Source organism: Talpa europaea, assembly GCF_964194135.1.
Source record: "Talpa europaea genome assembly, chromosome: 5".
Lineage (NCBI taxonomy): Eukaryota > Metazoa > Chordata > Mammalia > Eulipotyphla > Talpidae > Talpa > Talpa europaea.
In genome coordinates, this window is record NC_140071.1 from 112,175,513 (window position 1) to 112,196,009 (window position 20,497).

General features: G+C 41.8%; 1 protein-coding gene across 1 annotated transcript; it reads left to right on the forward strand.

Moving 5' to 3' along the window:
* Window positions 1-280: 280 nt before the first annotated feature.
* On the forward strand, window positions 281-11,279 carry NOA1 (nitric oxide associated 1; the record flags this gene model as incomplete). Its single annotated transcript, XM_084233560.1, has 7 exons — window positions 281-1,436; window positions 2,336-2,500; window positions 4,012-4,217; window positions 6,199-6,330; window positions 7,135-7,251; window positions 10,652-10,772; window positions 11,080-11,279. 7 exons carry the CDS (start codon window positions 281-283, stop codon window positions 11,277-11,279), a joined length of 2,097 nt encoding a protein of 698 aa, XP_084089686.1.
* Between the last annotated feature and the right edge of the window lie 9,218 nt (window positions 11,280-20,497).

Here is a 20,497-nt window from a genome sequence, read left to right on the forward strand (position 1 = left end):
ACATTCATTTGTTGAGAGCGAGCCGTGCCAGCGTGGCGCGCTTGAAAGGCAAACAAGCCCGTTGCCTCTCCACGCAGAGTCTAACTGAGTCATGGTCCCCGGAGCCTGTACCACAACCACGGGGCAGCCGCGCCTCTCTCGCGAGAACTCACGGGACTGGACGCGAGAGGAGGAACCGGAACAGGTAATCCCGGGTTTTGCGCTCGGGTTCCACGCGCGCCTCGCACCTCAACGCGCATGCGTGTGGTGGCCCCGCCCCCTCCCCGGGGCCGCGACCCCCATGCTGCCTGCACGCCTGAGCCGCCGGCTGCTGGGCCGCTGGCTGCGAGGATGCGCTCCCGCCGCCGCGCGCCTTGGGCTCCGAGATCCGATCCTCGAGGGATGCGTGGCCGCCGCCTCCCGGTTCCCGTCGGGCCTGGGCCCTGGGTTTCCCCGTGGCCCGACGGCGCCGAGGGATTACGAAGGAAGGCCTGACGCGGAGGAGCGCTTTCTGTTCCCCGAGTACATCCCCGAGCCGGACCCCGAGCCGGACCTCCACGAGCAGTTCCGAGAGCTGCAGCGGCTGCAGGAGGAGGAGGAGCGGCTGAAGCGGCAGCGGCGCGAGGAGCGGTGGCAGCAGAAGCTGCGGCAGCAGAAGCTGCGGGTCAGGCACCTGGAGCACCCCGCGGCGGTGCTCCCCGACCCGTCGGTCGCGCCCAGCGGCCTGAACTGCTCGGGCTGCGGCGCGGAGCTGCACAGCCAGGACCCCGGCGTGCCCGGCTACCTTCCCGGCGAGAAGTTCCTCCGTGCGGCGGCGCAGGCCGGCGGCGGGCTCTCGCGGACCGTCTGCCAGCGCTGCTGGCTTCTGGTGCACCACCGGCGCGCCCTGCGCCTGCAGGTGAGCCGCGAGCGGTACCTGGAGGTGGTGAGCGCCGCGCTTCGGCGCCCCGGGCCCTCCTTGGTGCTGTACATGGTGGACCTCCTGGACCTGCCCGACGCCCTGCTGCCCGATCTGCCCGCCCTGCTGGGACCCAAGCAGTTGATCGTGCTGGGCAACAAGGTAGACCTGCTGCCCCAGGACGCCGCCGGCTACCGGCAGCGGCTCCGGGAGCGGCTGTGGGACGACTGTGCCCGCGCCGGTCTCCTGCTGCCCCCCGGCCGAAGACGGTCACCTCACGGCGAGAAGGGCCCAGGGGACGGGGAGCAGACTGCAGATCCCTCGGCCAGGTGCGGCACGGTGCTCAGGGACGTTCGACTGATCAGCGCCAAGACCGGCTATGGAGTCGAAGAGTTGATCTCCGCGCTTCAGCGCTCCTGGCGCTACCGCGGCGACGTCTACCTGGTGGGCGCCGCCAACGCGGGCAAGTCCACTCTCTTCAACACGCTGCTGGAGTCCGATTACTGCATCGCCAAGGGTGCTGAGGCTATCGACCGAGCCACCATCTCCCCTTGGCCAGGTGAGCCCTGGAAGACTCACTCTCTAGGTGTTTCTAAGAAACTGGACGTCTGCCTTTGACCCAGGCACCTGATAGGTCCCTTTAATGTCCACCAGAGACTGTTTAGAGCCTTCCTTTTAACAGCTCTCTACTTTGGTGACATATTTCTTATGTGTCAGCTTGAGGCTTAGAATTTCATGATGTGTGGTGGTAATTTTCTAATAGAAATTCATGGAATACGATCCCTTCACTTTTCTAGCACTGGAAGGAAACTGGGAAGCAAAGCAAAGTTGCTGCTCTCCTCGGGCTTTCTCTTGTAGCTTACTTATTTGTGTATTTCTGGGAAAGTCCTTTTACTTTCAGAGCTTCCATCCACCCCTGAATCTTAGTCTTCATATCTTGGGTTTATTCATGAGATCAGCGTACCATATTCACAGTTAACATCTGAATAACTCACTAATGCGATATGATGTGTAGCTTCGTTGAAAAATGTAACTTTAATAAACTGATGGGTCTTTTCTAACCCTGTTAATGATTTAACAGTTGGTAAAGATGTCACATTTTTTCCCCTTTGAAACCATTTTCTTAACTTTCATACTGATCATCTCTGTCTTGGATTTGGGTTGACTCATACACAGAAGTACTTTTATGCTGCATAGTAGTATGGTGAAAATGGAAAGAAATCAGGCCTTCAGATTTGGGGTTCAAATCCTGACTCAGCTTGTGAGCCAATCTCTGAGCCTATTTCCTCATATGTAAAGTAAGAATGGTTTTATAGAGGCTATCATGAATATTAAGTAAAATAAACCACAGTACCCGACAGTGTAGCTCCTCAAAATGTTTGTTTTCCTCTTATTCCCCTTTTTTTTCTACAATGTTTATTAAAAATATTTTTTTAGATATATTCTTTGGTATTTCAGGTACTACTTTAAACCTTCTGAAGTTTCCCATTTGCAATCCAACTCCTTACAGAATGTTTCAAAGGCAAAAAAGGCTTAAAAAAGATGCAGCTAAAACTGAAGAAGATCTTTGTGAGCAAGAACAAAATCAACTCAATCTCTTGAAAAAGCATGGTTATGTAGTAGGTAAGCATGTTAGGAAAATGTGTCTTGTGTTGAGTATATGCTGAATTCCTTTGTTGAGCAACATGAAACACTCTGTCTGGACCTTGCCAGTTTTTGTAGGGAGAGGCTGCCTTCCTGTTTTGGAACATAAAGGCCCTTGAGGTGAGGCAGCTGTTTAGAAACCTAGATTTCAGTGTGCTAAGAAAATTGAGATGGTAAATGCTTGGAGAAAACTAGGAAAGGATATATGCAATCACTCTCCCACCTCCCGCACCCCCTACCCCCTACCCCAGGCCTTCATCAGCAAGCTTTTTCACTAACATAGTCTTAATGCAATACAGACTAACACAGGTTGTTGACTCCACTCAACAGCTTTAAATTAGATTGTCCCCCTTTCCTTGGTATCTCTTTTCAACCTTCCTTTACTAAAAAGGATTCCAACCCTTCTCCATCCTGCACCCCCTGTTCCACTCTGCCCACTCCCCCAGTATACACAGCTGACTCCCATTGCTTTTGGGGGGAGGAGCAAAGGTATCACTGTTGTCTTTCATAAAGTAGCTTAATTTGTCAACAAATTGAGGGCAGCAGAGTAGTGTCTGAAAGACCACCATCCTGCTCTTTGACAGTGTGCAGGGGTATTGATCCAGAGTAACAGGGAGTAGAAGTGGGGAGTGGGCAAGGGTTAGCAATGTCCTTCCTTGCAACACAAGCATCTGGAGGTTTTGTTACCAGAGCATGCTTTTGCTATCACCTTCTGGTCAACAATTCTGCTGTTATCTTCTTTGCCATGCCTATAGGGTAAGTAAAGCAAGGAAATGAGGGGGCTTATCTGGTGGGACAGAGTGAGACATACACTTTGTTGCTGCATCACATACTTGGGCCTCCCTGGTGGCACAGCACTATGAAGGTTCAATCCCCAGCCAGGGGGCTGGCCTACATGAAGCAGCAGACCTCTCTTGTCCCACCTGCTGCTCCTTTCAGGTTGTATTTCAGTGGATCTGCCTGTTCTGCCCCCCATTCTGTCTTATCACCCCCGACTCCCACACCTCTGGCCTATACTCCAGTTCTTGTATGCATAAATAAATCTTTAAAAAAAAAAAAAGAATCTATCTGGAGTCAAAGCTCTAAAGCAGTGAGTGACTAACAAGCTGGAAGGGATTATGCTCAGTGAAATAAGTCAGAAGGAAAAAGAAAAATATCAGATGGTTTCACTTATAGGAAGAATATAGGGGAACCAAATAAGGGATCAAGAAAAAATAATAAAAAAACAAAACTAGCAGGCAACTATAAATCAGAGACAGTCTGCAGGGAAGGAGGAGGGAGAGGGATCAAAATAGGGGAGGGAAGAGCACAAGGGGCTATGGTGATGGCTTACAGGTGAATTGGTGGTGGGAATGTTACAGGCAGTACACCTGAGAGGAGAAATCAAATATTGTACAAAAATGAACATGATGTGATATATGTGTGTGTGTGTATAAATGTTAATTTTTTTAAAAAGCAGTAACTAATACTGTAAATGTAACTTGTTTTAGGAAGAGTTGGCAGAACATTCTTATATTCAAAAGGACAGAAGGATGAAGCTACATTTGAGTTTGATGCTGACTCACTTGCCTTTGACATGGAAAATGAACCTGTTATGATTGCAGATAAACCCACCAAACAAGTAGAATTGACCCTAGAGGATGTGAAAGATGCCCATTGGTTTTATGACACTCCTGGAATTATAAAAGAAAATTGTGTATGTATTTTATTTCTTGATTTCTTTTAGAAACATTGACTTTAATTTGCAAAAGTACTGTCTTAATTGGGATAACCCAGGAAAGGAGGTATATTTTCATTTTTTTTTTTAAGATTTATTTATTTATGCATACAAGAACTGAGGCACAGGCCAGAGGTGCAGGCGGGTGAGAGGATTCACCAGAGACACCGTGGAGAGCAGAACAGGTAGATTGACATATTTTCATTTTAGACTCAGTTCTGATTCATTCATAAAGCAATTCAAGACATGAACTGCCGAGGTCTATGATCTAGTTGGTAGACTTCACTACTCACAACCCACTTATTTATTGTGACTTTTTCACGTTGGTTAGGTAAGACATTTACAGTATCCTAGATATTCAGTTTGGAAGAAATCATAAATCTCAAGCAGTCCAGTCACCTGTTCCATGCTTGAATTCCCTCTAATGTATCCATCAAAAGGGCGTCCAGTTTGAACTGGAGTAAGGAGTGACCATCAGCTGAAGCAGTGTCACTTCACCTCCCAAGGTCACCTTTTTGGTCTTTGGCCTCTTTGTATTGAGCTGAATGGTCTCCCCGTAACTTGTATCCATTGTTCCTCAAAGCAGTACAAAACAAATTTAAAACCTTTTTCCCTTGCCAGACCTTGAAATATTTTAAAGTACAATGTCCTTACTCTTCCCGACTCCACCCTTCTGTTCCATTAGCTCATCCAACAAACACTGAACCTACTGTGCTGATGTTATTCAAATTATCTTGTCCCTGAGAGATAGGCTAGTCATCAATCCAGGCCTCTTGGTTTTCTGATTTTTGTTCGTTTGTTTGTTTTTGTTTTTAATATAAGGCACTGGAACTGAATTTCTTCTGTAAGAGCCCTCTGATAAACCTAATTTAGAAAAGAGTTGGCTCTACCTGTCTTCCCCTTACACATCTTTTCAATCCAGTGGCACGATAGCCTTGAAAACTTTGCTTTCATCTCGTTAAATTCAACCTATATCCCATATACTCACAACTTTCTCTACTGTTAAACACTTTGGTCATCACTCAAATCATTGATTGACTCAGCAATGTGTCCAGGTCACACACAGCCTAAATCAAAGTCCTGAATCTGCTTAATGCTAGTTTCTTATGTGTTTCTCTTACGTGTTTCTCCCTATGAAATAACACTGGTTTCTTACGTACTTTTCCTTCCAGTGCCTCATCAGGATCACTTACAGTTTCATTCTCAGGATTATATTCCACTTGGTGTCCCAAGTCATAGCTCTTTTAACTTTTTTTTTTTAAGATTTATTTATTTTTGGGCCTCCCCAGTGGCGCAGTGGTTGAGCGCTGGGTTGCGAAGCTGCCCGCAGCCTCTGCGGCGCTGGTTCGATTCCCGGCTGCTCCCCGGCCACTGGAGGAGGGTCCCACATGGCGTGCAGATCTCTCCTGCCGCCCGCTGCTCCCCTCAGCAGTGTACTTTGGCCCTTCTGCCTGCTCTGCTCCCTGCTCTGGCTCTGGTGAATTTCTCACCCTCCCGCGCTTCTGACTGTACCCAGTGCATGTATAAACCAAACAAACACATAAATAAATAAATAAATCTTAAAAAAAAAAAAAAAAGATTTATTTATTTATGCATACAAGAGCTGGGGTACAGGCCAGAGGTGCGGGGGTTAAGAGGACTCACCAGAGACACAGAGGCCAGAGGTGCGGGGGTTGAGAGGACTCACCAGAGACACAGTGGGGAACAGAACAGGCAGACTGACTGAAGTACACTGCTGAGGGGAGCAGCAGGCGAGATAGGAGAGGTCTGTCCTGTCCTGTGGGTTTCTCCCTGGCCAGCTGGGAATCGAACTTGTGCTGCAGAATGCCTCATAGGTTGCATCTTAACCCCTGCGCCACCAGGGAGGCCCTGAAGTCTACTTTCATCACCTATTTTACAGCTAAATCACAATTTATCATACCTTCAATAAAAATAATCTGAAAAATTTTTTGCTTCACAGATTTTAAATCTTCTAACAGAAAAAGAAGTAAATATTGTTTTACCAACGCATTCCATTACTCCAAGAACTTTTATTCTTAAACCAGGAATGGTTCTATTTTTGGGTGCTATCGGCCGCATAGATTTTCTTCAGGTAAGGAAAGTGTACTATTAAAAAAAAAGAGAGAGATTTAGTACTGGAATTTACTTTAAGGAAGAAAAGAAATGAACCCCAAAAGGTAGCAGGTTTTAAAAATACATCTTTAGTAGAATGTTTAATGCCCCATACAGCTTGGCATTTTAGAAAAGATACTCTCTATCTTGTGGTTTTGTGGAAATCATAAGTTAGACCAGTAGGGACAAGGTTAATGAACATTGAATAAATTCCACACTTACTTATATCCTATAATACACTGCCATATAGGTACACTTTTGATTGGTACTTATTTACAGAACGTCTTCTCTATCATTCAGAGTATCTATAGAACTGTTCCTCCGGTAACTAAAGGGAGGAGAAAAAGGAAAATGAAATGTGTCCAGTAAAATTGAATGTAACTGATAGGTCACTGCTGTTAGCACATTTGTTGGATTTTGTGTTTAATTTGTTGGAAATTGGGTCTTATGCACTTAAAACCCATATATATTTCGTTAAAGCCCACAGAATGTTTTTAACCCAGCTTTATACAGAATAGTTACACAGTAATTTCTTTTCTTTGATAATGAAGCTTTTTTTAAAATGGTATCAACAAGCCTATAGAAGAAATTATAGTTTTACATAAATTGAAATATGCTGCTTCTATGATACTGTATCTCCTTTTTAGTCATTAATATACTTGAATTATACTGCCATACCATAGCTTTATAGAGGGAGCATAATTTAGGGGTGCTGCAGGGATTGTATCTTGTAGCTAGTTTTGCAGGTTTTTAATTGTGTAAAATAACTTCTCCCTTTCTTTAGGGAAATCAGTCAGCTTGGTTTACAGTTGTGGCTTCCAATTTACTTCCAGTGCACATTACTTCCTTGGACAAGGCAGAGACTGTTTATCAGAAGCATGCGGGTCATACACTGCTCAAGGTGAGGAGACACCTGAGTAATGATTGCATGGTTAGGTGACATACACCATGCTGCTCCCATAGCCCTACCAGGACAGCCTTTGTTGGACAGAATTGTCTTTGCTAGGTCCCCTCACCATCTTCTCCCTTGGGATTCCTTGGGTTCTTATCAAGTGGGCTTGGTAAGAAAAGAGAAATTGGTTTGCACTCACCCTGGAGTAGCTTCAGGACTGCTAGCTCTAGACTACATTGCCCAGTAGTATAGCTACATGTAGCTATTTAAGTCTAAATAAAGTCACAAGGGCCTCCCCCGTGACGCAGTGGTTGAGCACTGGGCTGCGAAGCTGCCCTCAGCCTCTGCAACACCTGTTCGATCCCCGGCCACCGGTGAGGGTCCCACATGGCGCACAGATCTCTCCTGCCGCACCTCCTGCTTCCCTCAGCAGTGTACTTCGTCAGTCTGCCTGTTCTGCTCCCCGCACTGGCTCTGGTGAATTCTCTTACCCTCCTGCACGTCTGACTGTACCCAGTGCTTATATAAATAAATAAATACATCTTTTAAAATAAATAAATAAAGTCACAAATAAAGTTTAAAATTCTTTACTGACCACATTTTAAATGTCTAGCTAGCCACATCATTACATAAAGTTGATTTGGACAAAGATGAATGAAGAGTAGCTACAGATTTTCTCACAACTGGGAAATGGCCCTGGAACCCTGGAATGGAAACCAAGGCATCAAGCTTAACATCTGCAGTGTCCAAGATAGCCGCTCCCAACTAAGATTGATCCAAAATCTGCTCAAAAATGTCAGTGGTGCTGCGGTTGAGAAGCCCTGTTTGGGTAGAATCTCTTCTCAGATCCTCAATCCCAGACATCTATAGTTCACCTCTCCTCTCCTGACCTTCTTTCTAGTTCTTTCCATCAACCTGTAACTCTTAAAATTTCTCTCATTTTTAGAAAAACTAAACAAAATAGTGTCCTGCCTATTCCTTTTCATCAAGCTTACTTCTGCTTCTTATGTCCCATACTCTGTAGTTCCTGTTGCCCCTTACTGTGCCACTGAAATTGTTCTAAGGCAGTGAGTGGGAGCTGTTTTCAGCTCTTTTGCAAGACACATGGTTGGCTGGCATGTGTTAGGTAATAGCTAAGATCATTGGAGGGCCTCCCTGGTGGTGCAGGGGTAAAAGTCTCAGCACCATCAAGCTCTCACCAGCCACTGTGACATGAGTTAAATCCCCCACCAGGGAGCTAACCCACATGGCACAAATTCCTCTCCTATCTCACTCGCTGCTCCCTTCAGCAATGTATTTATTCAGTCTGTCTGTTCTGCTCCCCACTCTGTCTCTGGTGATTCCACTCACCCACCAACACCCCAGTTCTTATATTCATATAATAAGAAAAAAAAAATCTTTTAAAAAAAGATTTTTTTTTTCTTATAAAATAAAATCTTTAAAAAAAAAAAAAAAAGATCCTTGGAGCTAGATTGCCCGGGTTCAGATGCCTGCTCCACTCTACCTCCACTGAACAAAATTATATGGCTTTAGGCAAGTTTCCTTTATCTCTATATTGTGTAGAGGATTGAGTTGCTGGTTACTATCCTCAGTACAATTGATGGTGGTGATGAAACACATCTGTTGCAAAAATACCAGGCACTCTACAGAGGGGATTTAGTTTTCATTGATGCTTATACAGCTGAAAATAAATCAAAATATAAAATATAAAACCCTTCTTCAAAAAGGATTAAAAACAAGTAAACTTGACTTGAGAGGTAAATACTTCTTTCTGGCTTTCCCTAAGAAAGACCAGTATTACTGTTACAATAGCCTTCAAGTTAATAGTCCAAAGACTTATAGGATTTACAAGCTGGATGAGTGCAGAGAAGCAGCCAGCAATATAGAATATAGGATCTGTTGATTTTTCTACACTAAATTTTTCTGTTACATTTGCTCACTTTTTAGGTAAAATATTAATATACAAGTTGAAATACAGCTTAATACCTGCATGAATGAAAACTTATATAACAGGGCTCTCATAAAAATGAACTCTATCACTCTAGCCCCATATAGCTGTGTAGTTTTCAGAATGAACATCACTGATACTTTCCAAAGCAGCAAGCCCTGGACTCTCCCTGGGTGGCACAGATGGTTTCTTAGGCTGCTCTGGGACTCATTCTTGCATATTCTCTTACCTCTGAAGCCATAGTCCTGCCTCCTAATTATCTGAGTCCAACCTTACAGTTCAGGCTGTAATCTGCTTTCATTAGGCTGTTTTCAAGATCCTTGAATTTTTTTCCCATCTTCCATTTTTTATCGCCCTCCTCCCATCCCACTTCAGATTCTATAGAGCAGAGAAACACTGGTCCCAGGAGATATTTGGTAATGCCTGGAGACCTTTTTTAGTTTTCACAACTTGATGGATGCTGAGTAGCGGGCAGGGATGCTGCTAAAAATCCTACAATGTACAGAATAGCCTTTTCCCTCCCTTCAAAGAATTATTAAGCCCAAAACGTCACTATTGCTAAGGTTGAAGTAAATCTTTCCAAAATACATAGCAGGTCACAGTAATCTCTTTTGTTCTTACCTCTGTTCTCTCACCTGCTTATAATTCCTTAGTAACCTCATAAAACAGAGAAGTCAGTCTAAACAGATAGCTTCATCACTAAAACACACAGAACACACCTACAAGATATACTCTGGACAATTAAACTACAGTTCCTTGGATCATCCTTTTTTCCAATTTGTGTGTCTGCACATGCTACCCCAGAACCTTTCTACCTAGTAACTTTGACCTATTTCTCAAAATGCTGGTCAGACATTGCTTTATCATTAATGTTTTCCTTGATCAATACATATTCATTGCTTCTTCCTCCCCAGCCATCTACTTTGTAGATGCCTCTCACCATGTTTCTTACCTTGAAATTTGTATGTTATTTCCACCATCTGGTGTCCTTGAGGTTAGAAGTTATTATTCAGTTACTTTTAACTCATGGAAGCATCTATAAACATAAAACTGAATCTTACCCATTATACATGTCCCCTGGACTTGTAATGAGGCAGAGATTAAGCTTTGCAGCCAGCTAGGCCTATAAGAATTAAGGTATTTGGAAGTAGGTTGTCTTAATTGCCCAACGTTACTCCATGTGAAGTTTTATGGGAGGCTATAAAACAGTGTAAACTAATAAAACAAGATTCTGCTATCAGGCTGTCACTCCAGGTGCACACCCCACATGTCTCAGCACAGAGCTCCCTATGCCTTTTGTTTGACCTAGAAGTGATTTGGTTTTTTTTTTCCCAACAATTAAATGTTTAAAAGGGTTTATTTTGATCCCACACAGAACTATCTTATCAGTGATTTTGGGTACTGTTAATATTTACAAGGAATTTAGTTTAAATTTCCAAACATCTTTTATCTCAATGGAAGGTTCCAATGGGTGGAAAAGAGCGGATGGCAGGATTTCCCCCTCTTATTGCTGAAGACATTATAGTAGAAGGAGGACTTGGGGATTCTGAAGCTGTGGCAGACATCAAGTTTTCCTCTGCAGGTAATTCTATACCAGTCACTGTTTTAAAAGTGAATAAAGCAGCCTACTGATTGTGTATCTTATGGACAAGTATGTTAACTCACAGAAGCTGGGTGAGTTAACGTTTAAGAAATACGTACTAATTGATTCATAAAATACAACCTTAAATGTGTACCTTATCACAAATGCATTTTATGCTTTGTAAAAAAAAAAAAAAGTGGGAAAGAGAGCAGTATTCTACTTTGTTACACCATTTTGAGCTTCAGTTGGTATTTTTACTAAAATAGTTGCTAACATGATTTTGTGTTCTGTCACATGCCCTACATAGGTTGGGTTGCAGTGACACCTCAGTTGAAGGACAGACTGCACCTCCGAGGCTACACACCTCAAGGAACAGTGTTGACAGTCCGGCCCCCTCTCTTACCACATATTGTTAACATCAAAGGAAAGCGCATGAAGGGTAGTGTGGCCTATAAAACCAAGAAACCGCCTTCCCTTTTGTACAATCTGCAGACAAAGAAAAAATAGAGAAATTAATGAAGCCAACTTTGTCCATGTTGAATATTGACTACATGGAACATGACCATGTACATATTGTATTAGATAAAGTTACAATAAAGCTCCCTGCCTCCACACTCTTTACTGCCTGTTTGTAATGTATTGTGCTTGTTAAATACAATTTATTTCTTTGTAGGCTACGTATGTGTATCTGGGACTCAAATATACCTAAAAAGGAGTTGTGCTGCATTCAGGTTTCTCCCACTATTTTTTCTGTTGAGACCAGATATTTATTTGGAGTCTAATTGAGAGGGCAACTTACAGTTGCATTTTCAGAATGGCCAAAAATCAATCTCTCCAAAGTATAGTGTCTTAAATAAGATGGAAGTGAGTAGCTGGCTCTGCTTTGTGTAGTTACCCGAGGATCTAACTGGTAGACGTCTCTACAGGTTACTTCTCTAGCTCTGGGGCTGTGGTTCAAGTTGTCATCCTTTCCTGGCAAGTGGGAAGAGCAGAGAGGGAAGAGGAGCAGCTTCCCTATTTAGAAGGGCAGAGAGGCCAACTATTGCACACATTCTACTCCCACTCTAGACCAACAGTCCCATGGCCAGCCCACTCACAAGGAAGCTGGGGGATGTGGAGGGAAATGGGAACCACCTCAAATTTTTAGTAAGGGGAGAACAAAGGCTGGCAGACAATTTGCCTTCTACATTGGTAACAACCTCCATCAGGTCTTTCCCTTTCCTTTCTTCTGGGGGGGTAAGTTGCACTGCAGCTGTGTACTAGCCCCAAATGCTGTAGGAGAGAGAAGCCTGCCTGGAATGCAGTAAAACCCATGAACTTACTGTAGACTAGGGTTTAGCAAATTTCTTAGTAGACCCATATTCTCTATCAATGTATATATATCCCCTGGCCCTCTTCTCACTAGGTCCTCTAAGAAGAGGGTAGTATTTAAGGTGCAACTTATGAAAACTTTGTAGCTGTCATTTTGTTTCCCAGTGAATGCTATTGGTATTGAAGGTAGTTTTTTTTTTTTTTTTTTTTAACGTGTAAAAACCCAGTGACAGTTTGCCTTGCCCCATCAGTCACTGTGATAGGCAAAAAATACACCTCAGGGGCCTCCCTAGTGGTACAAGGGGTTAAGACACAACCTACGAAGCTATCCACAGCCACTGCAGCACCAGTTTGATGGCCAGCCAGGGAGCTACCCACATGGCGCAGCAGACCTCTCCTGTCTTGCCCGCTGCTCCCCTCAGCAGTGTATTTCCAGTAGATCTGCCTGTTCTGTTCCCCACTTTGTCTCTGGTGAATTCTCTCACCCCCCACACCTTTATACATCCCAGCTCTCGTATAAAGAAATAAATCTTTTATAAAAAACTAAAATAGGAAAGCAGGAAAAAGTGGCTACAACCTTGGACCAAAAAAGTTGTTCTGTGCCTAAACAGCCAAGGACTCTTGCTAGGTTCTGTTATTAATTTACTCCACATCCTGCCACCCTAAAACAGCTCAGGATCACTGCTGGCCTAATCAGCTGCTCCCCAGTGAATTTTGCTTTAAGAAAGTTATGCTACCGTGTTGATTTCTGACTTTCAGTCAATTTACTTCTCAATCCATTAAGCTGAGGTGAAGACTTCCCTTGAATCCAGAATCGGTTCCCTATGGCTGCACTCAGAATTTAGTGGGACCTTTGGGCCACGTAAATAGGAGAAATTAATGGCAAAGTGTCAGGACAGCCCCCTCACTTCCACAGAACAAAGAAGTTGTTTGGAGCAGCTAGATCATTAAGCAAGTCTGTACTAGGTACTTTATTTGGTTCTGCAGCTTTGTGGTGCTAAGTCAGTCACCTCTTTTGCATTCATGACACCCAAAGGAGTTTCTGACTTCTATGTGACATAAGATTCAAAGTTTTACAAGACTTCGAAAAGCCAATCATTTTTCCTCTTTAAAACAGCAGCATCTTCACTTTTAAATCGCCAGCTTTACTATGTAGTTCCTCTAAATGTTTGTTACTTGTGACACTCACTGCCCACGACAACCAAGGAGAACTGGTGTACAGATGCAGTCCTATGTGCTTATGTTTCTTGATCATTCAGAAGTCATACGCTTCTTACAAAATGGAGATCAAGGCTAGTTTCCTGCAGATGATTAACTTGGAGCTGCAGTTGTGCCAGCCAAGGCAGAGTTGCTTCACTAAGTAGGCACCCAATGCTCAAGCTGAGGCGAGCGTTTCTGATCATTTACCCTGGCTTCCCTCCCACTTGGCTCTATCTCATGGAGCAATAGAATCATTTCCATTCTTTCTCAGACTGTTCATTTTCTCTTGGCTGCTTTCCTCCTCCCAGGGGGATTGTTTTCTCTCAACTGTCAAAGAGTAAAGCTTCCACATAAAAAACAAGACTTCAGACTCATGTGAATCAAATAGCACCTCTGCACACTCTTAATGTCTATCTTGCCTGCCCCATGAATGCCCTGAAATGAGAAGGTAATGGTTCAAAATTAGTAATTTAACATTATATAGGGATGATGCCTCACTTCTTCCCTTCATGTCAAAGAACACCATTATTCCCTCATCTAGTATGGGAGTTTCATGAACTGAATATTCCTAAGTATGTCTACATCAGTCTTAAAACAGTCACAACTTGAAGCCACAGGCTCCTGTTTCTCAGAAGCTTCCTTTTACATCCCAAATAATTCTGATTTTCTGTAAGAACTAATTGGATCTTAATATTCTCAGTAGATGCAACAGAATCTTAAATCAGACACTGTCAGAACCACTAGCCAGTAGCTAGAAAACAGACCACGAAAAAAACACATCTGTTAGAAAATACATCACCAGGTGATTTAGGAAGTGAAAGACTGCCGTGATTCTTTCTAACTTTTCAGCAAGTCCCCAGAAAAAACAGCAGGCATTCAGTGTGTGAATGAATGAATTAGAATGAGATGATTTTTGTTTGATTGGTCGATTTTTTTTTCCTTCATTGGAAAATAGTACCAGAGCAGACTTAAACATGCTTAGTAGCATTTACACTTAAGGGTTTCTTCCTTTTTCTGCATAAAGGCAGTACCTCATGGTAGTTGTATTTCAGACTCTTCATGGCTGGTATAATTATGATTGCCTGTATAGCTTTTTATTCCTTTAAATTCTAATATTAATTGCTAGATCTTATCTAGTACATACCAGGAGCAGGCACTGTTTGAAGTGTTTTACATTTATTAACTGTACCTGCACAATCACCTGTAGGAAGTACTATTATTACCTGCACTTACAGATGAGTAAACTGAGGCACAAGTGACTTGCCCAGGGCCATACAACTAATAAATGGAGCTGTAATTCCAACAAGCTCTTGGTTAATCATACAGCTAAATATAATTTTGAATTTTTTTTCCCATTCAATGTATATATAGCTCTATGGATTTTAATACATGGAGAGTCGTCGAAAAACTACAGAGCAATCCAACCAGCACCCACCCATCTTTTTAACCACCATACAAAACCTCCTTGATACACAAGAATCCATCACAAATCTAAAGGTGAGACTTTCACTCTTAGATGGGAAACATGTTTTCTCAGCAAACACCTTCAAAAGGTAATTACACAATTTACTGTCACGCAATTCTCTTTATAGCTTCCTTTGCAACCCAACACATACAGGTATACCCCCCCAAATGTTTCTCAGAATATGGTTGTTCAGGCATGTGTGTGTGCTTTGTGATGTCTTACTTCAGTAACGCTAACCAAACCTAAACAAGTGTCCCAATGTGATTTTCATGTTTTTTTATCATCTAGATAGCATTAAATCAACTTTGCTTGACTGGTTGGTTGGCAACTTTTTCATGTTGCTAGTGAGCTTTTGCCAAATACCACAGACAGATAACAGCGTAAGTGTAGACTCTGACCCACAATTCAGATTAAGAAAATTAGAGGCCTTCCTGGTGGCCTAGAGGTTAAGTCTCGGCACTATCACTGCTGTGTCCTGAGTTCCATCCCAGGCCAGGAAGCTGACTCACATATGGTACAGCAGACCTCTCCTGTCTCGCCCACTCTTCCCCTACACTCTTCCCGTTTTGCTTCCATTTCTAGTGAATCCTCTCACCCCCCACACCTCTTGCCTATACCCCACTTCTTCGATGCATAAATAAACCAATCTTTAAAAAAATTGTATATCAGATGCATAGGAAACTTGAAATTCAGACATCCAGAGTTACACCATTGAACTATAGTAAAGATGACTTTTAATCCTGGCCTTACTAGTGACATAGAAGACATAGAAGTGGTGGTTCTTATTTACTCATAAATCAAAGTTTCAAAGACAAATTAGAACCTGAAGTGACCTTGACTTTTTATTTCTGTACCACTCATCCTGTTTCCTGTTCCTGGTTAAACCTTTTTCAATAAAAGGGGATCCTGATTACCCAATTAAAAGTTTTCTACTATCTCCAGTTTTTCTCCGCATTTGATAACATCTAACCAAAGATTTTTTCCTGTCTTTGACTTTATAACTAAATACTCAATAGGAAAGGAAATTAAAGAGATAGAGACAACTTTCCTTTAAAATGTTACGAAGGGCTTCCCTGGTGGCGCAAGGGGTTAAATCTCAGCCCTACCAAGATATGAGCAGCCACTGAAGCATGAGTTTGATCCCCAGCCAGGGAGATAACCCACATGGCATAGACCTTTCCTGTCTCACCTGCTGCTCCCCTCAGCAGCATATTTCAGCCAATCCGCCTGTTCTGTTCCCCACTCAGTCTCTGGTGAATCCTCTCACCCCCTACACCTCTGCCCTACACCGCAGTTCTTGCATGCATTAAAAAAAAAAAAATCTTAAAAAAAATCTTTTATGAATTAACTTCATCTTTGTAAGTTTGAAGAGGCCATTTGAGAGTATACTGGCAGGATTTGGGATCTGGGGACCTACAGGTCTCAGCAATTTTCTAGGTTCCTCTGTACATGAGCACAGCCCAAGGTCCTATCCTCTGGAGTTCATGGACACAGGATAACTGAGGTGATGCTCCTTTATTTACAGCATCCCCACAACTGTATATGAACCAAGAGATTTGCACAGTATCAGAATTTAAAACTTACACTAGTTGAAATCAAAGTGAAACACACACTATTCTTGGTCTAGGTAATTAACTTTTTGACTTCTCAGTTCTATTAAATACAGCAAAGGGCCTCCCAGTGGCACAGCAGGTTGAGCACGGCACTATGAAGCTGTCCGCAACCTCTGCAGGGTGGGTTCGATTCCCGACCCGCCAGGGAGATCCCCACATGGCGTGGCAGACCTTGCCTGCCTCACCCGCTGCTACCCTCAGCAGTGTATTCGGTCCATCTGCCTGTTTTGCTCCCCACTCTGTCTCGGTGAATCCTCTCACCCTCCCACGCTTCTGGCCTATAACCCAATTCTTGTATAAATAAAAAATAAATCTTTAAAAAAAATACAGTAAAATCTTTTTTTAAAAAAGATTTACGTTTTTATGCATACAAGAGCTGGGGTACAGGCCAGAGATGTGGGGGGGGGGGGGTGAGAGAATCCACCAGAGACGAGGATGGGGAACAGAATAGGCAGACTGAAATACACTGCTGAGGGGAGCAGTGGGCGGGTCAGGAGAGGTCTGCTGTGCCATGTGGGTAGCTCCTTGGCCAGCCGGGGGATCAAACTCGTGCTGCAGAGGTTGTAGATTGCTTCATAGTGCGGTGCCTAACCCCTTGTGCCACCAGGGAGGCCCAATACAGTAAAATCTTAAGAGTGTCCTGGTACTCAAAGGAACTCAATAACTCAACTTACTGTCTATTCAATGCATCTTTCCCAAGTATGAGACAAAACTTAAGAGGCCTACTGAGACAAGTGCATTAAACACTTAAAGGGACCTAAGTGGTTAGGAAGGCACTACTATGTGACATGCTCTATGAGCTGTCCACACTGTCTCTCCCCCACCTCCACCCCACTTCCACCCCCACCCCACCCCAATATCCACTGAATTGTTACCTCAGAACAACAGAAATCACCATGAGCTGTCCTGACTACTGTGAGTTATATTTGGGAGAAGTAATTTTGAAAAAGTATGTTCACAATCCTAGCAAAACAAATTTGGCTTTCTTAAAACTTGATATATCAAAAATAAACAAAGGCATAAAATGCTTTTTAAAACTTTATTTCAACATAACTATGCTTACAGAAATACACTCATATTGGTTAATAGAATGCAATTTAAGTTTAACTTATCCTACACAATTTGGACCAAAAACTTGGTACATGGTTTAAGCTTTTTTAAAAACAAGTATTTGCAATCTGGTTTATTTTTCATCTACTACAAGTGAATATAAAAGATCCTCCATCAAATGCTGCTAAAGCAGGCAGCAATAACCTTGAGAAATTAACCTTTGGTTTGCCTCTGAAAAGTAACACGTATTGCACTGTAAAAGTATATAAAATTGGTGCAACAAAACATTGCTGTAATGTTTCAACGCCAGCTTACAAATTTCAATAACTAATGGATGTTTAAAAGGGTAGAGAGCGCCTATGTACACTTGTGAAACTGTAAAAGCTATGTGATTTAGTTACTATTGCATGTAGATTGCAAATCTACACAAACCAAGATTCAGATAACTTCTTGAATCTGAATTAACACTATCAGCTCAGTTTATCTGCTGAGGTCAACAAGGGAAAGACACTTTTCCTCCCTTATGCAAAAAAGAAAACTTTCTTCCCCAGGTTTTCAGTCCAGAACTGATATACTACAGTCAAGTTATTCCTTCCACTGTCAACATTCATGTGATGAGGTCTACTTGGGTTTAAATTTGTATTAGCACTCATATGCATAACAGCCCCCAAAGTCAGAGACCACATGAGTTTAGAAGTGACGCTAAAAAAAAAAAATAATAAAATGGTCCTTCCTGGAAGACTAGAGCAAAACATCCAGCCATAATTAGAAGAAGCCTTATCAAAAAATGTAGCCCATTGTAAATTATACTTCAAAAAGAGTAGCCCAAAGCAGCAGCTCTGAAAAGAGGAAGAAATATAACTTAAAATATCTTGAAAACCAATGTGAATATAGGTTCAAAAGATAAGAGATACATTTTCATAAGACTACCTAAGATTAGGCTTATAATGTATTCTAGCATTTCAAGTTTATTTCTAGTTACTAAATATCACTTTACAAATAACATGTCCACTTTTAATTCTTTTATCAAAAGGGGAAAAAATTCTAGCTTTAATTCTATCCAGTGGAGGGAAAACTGAGAAAACAAAAGGATTCAAACAGTTCCATGCAAATATCACATTTTTCAAATGGAAGAACTCCCAACTAAAACAGAAGTTCACATTATAAATGTTTTTCATTGAAACAATTTTTAATAAGTACAAACACATGGCATTAAGGTTCAGAACCTAATATAGGCCTGACAATCAAGTCCTTGTTTTCTGGAAGAAAGGCCTCAAATTCCACTTAATTTCCAGTAACAATGTTTTCACAGATCAATTTAGCAATATGGGGTTTAAAATTTCTTATTTTTTTAATTCTAGTCTTAAAACTAGATAATAAATCAGTCCAATTCCCCAGAAGTTAATTTGTCTTTTGTAGAATGAAAGAATCCACAAAACCTCTAAACTGATTGCCAATTTCTAATCTGTTCTTAACATGAATCTTTTCATATATAACGTAAAAGGGTAACTTACGTAAAATGTACCATGAACATTAAAACTAGTTGTTAGAAAGATTTAACTAGCTTTATAATTTAACTTTTAATACATAAATATTTGCAGCTTGATCTTCTGTTGACAATGATTGTCGGAGCTGAGAATTCTACATCATTTACTAATTTCCATTCATGCACACAAAACACACACCATTAACACACACTTAACTCCTTATGTCTTAAGAGAATATTCTGCTTCTTTAAATCTTTGGCCTCCCAGTCAATTCAAATGTCCTGTAACTCAAACTTCAACCTCAGATTTTCCACCCACACTTCAATACCTTTCCCAATCTTTCTTGGTGTACTACCAAAATATGAAAATTGCCTCAAAGAAATCAATAGGGGAAAAAAATGAAATTATCAGCTGGCTATTTCAGAATAGAACATGGGAGATCAGAATTAGTCAAGATTCCCTACTGGGGTCATACTTTGTTCTACCACAATGAATAACTTACCAGCAAGAAAAATCCAATGTTGGATTCTTTCAAATTCTTTGGCAACTAACCAAAGAACCTACCAGAAAAAGCTTGGGAGTACAACCCCCTTTTTCATATGAAGTGCTCCCACAGGAACACCAGGATAGCTGCAATTCATTTGAGGCCTCACCTGTAGAAAGAGGCTGTCACAGAGACAGCCAGGACACCCACTAGTTTGTGGAGATCCCTGAGAAAGTGTGATTTTTCTAAAAATCTGGACCGTACTTAAGTTTCAACAGGCTTTTCATTGTATTCATAGGAAGTAGCAGCTGGTCTACCAGCAGTCATACTACCTTTCTGATCCTAAGTTTTCAGTACAATAGCTATGGCTTTGGAGTCTCCTAATATTATGTATAACTTGGAGTAATTATCTCACCTAATTCCAGGTTTGCAGTTCACGATTCAGCTGAGAGCCAGAAAGATACCAACCATCTATGTAAAAACATTTTCCTCAAAGATATGACTGAACATTTAGGAAGTATATTTTAGGTACCAAAATAGGTCAAAAAAATTTACTGATGGTTGGCATTGAGATAAAAATCCGCTCTATATATAACCTAGTGGTTCATTTATTGCAATGTTCAAACTAAGAGCTGTGAATTTACTACATCCATTTAAAATAAATAATTTATATGAATACAGATTCTGGCATAGATATGATGTGAAAAATCAAAGGACTGAACCTATGTTTCATTTGCTCACAAACTTGCACACACTATTCTGCAAAAAAGACAAATGCAGCAAAGGAAAAGAAAACTGCCCTTTTGCAAACAATACTAAAAAGCACCCCTCCAAAGAGGCCAAAATAAACATGCATATATATGTATAAAGTGTTACTGTTCAACACAAATGCTATATCTAGAGAAAATTTAACTGCATAGGTTAAAAAAAAAAAAGTGCAACATTTTAAGCCATTAAAGCACCAAAAAAAAAAAAAAAAAACCCAAACCACACCAAAATCATTGTTTTTACGACAATTTAACACACACAAATAAGAAATATTGATCAAAACTCAAAGTAAATACCTGGACTAATACAATATCCATTGTTGGGAGAATTTTTCCTCAATTTAAATG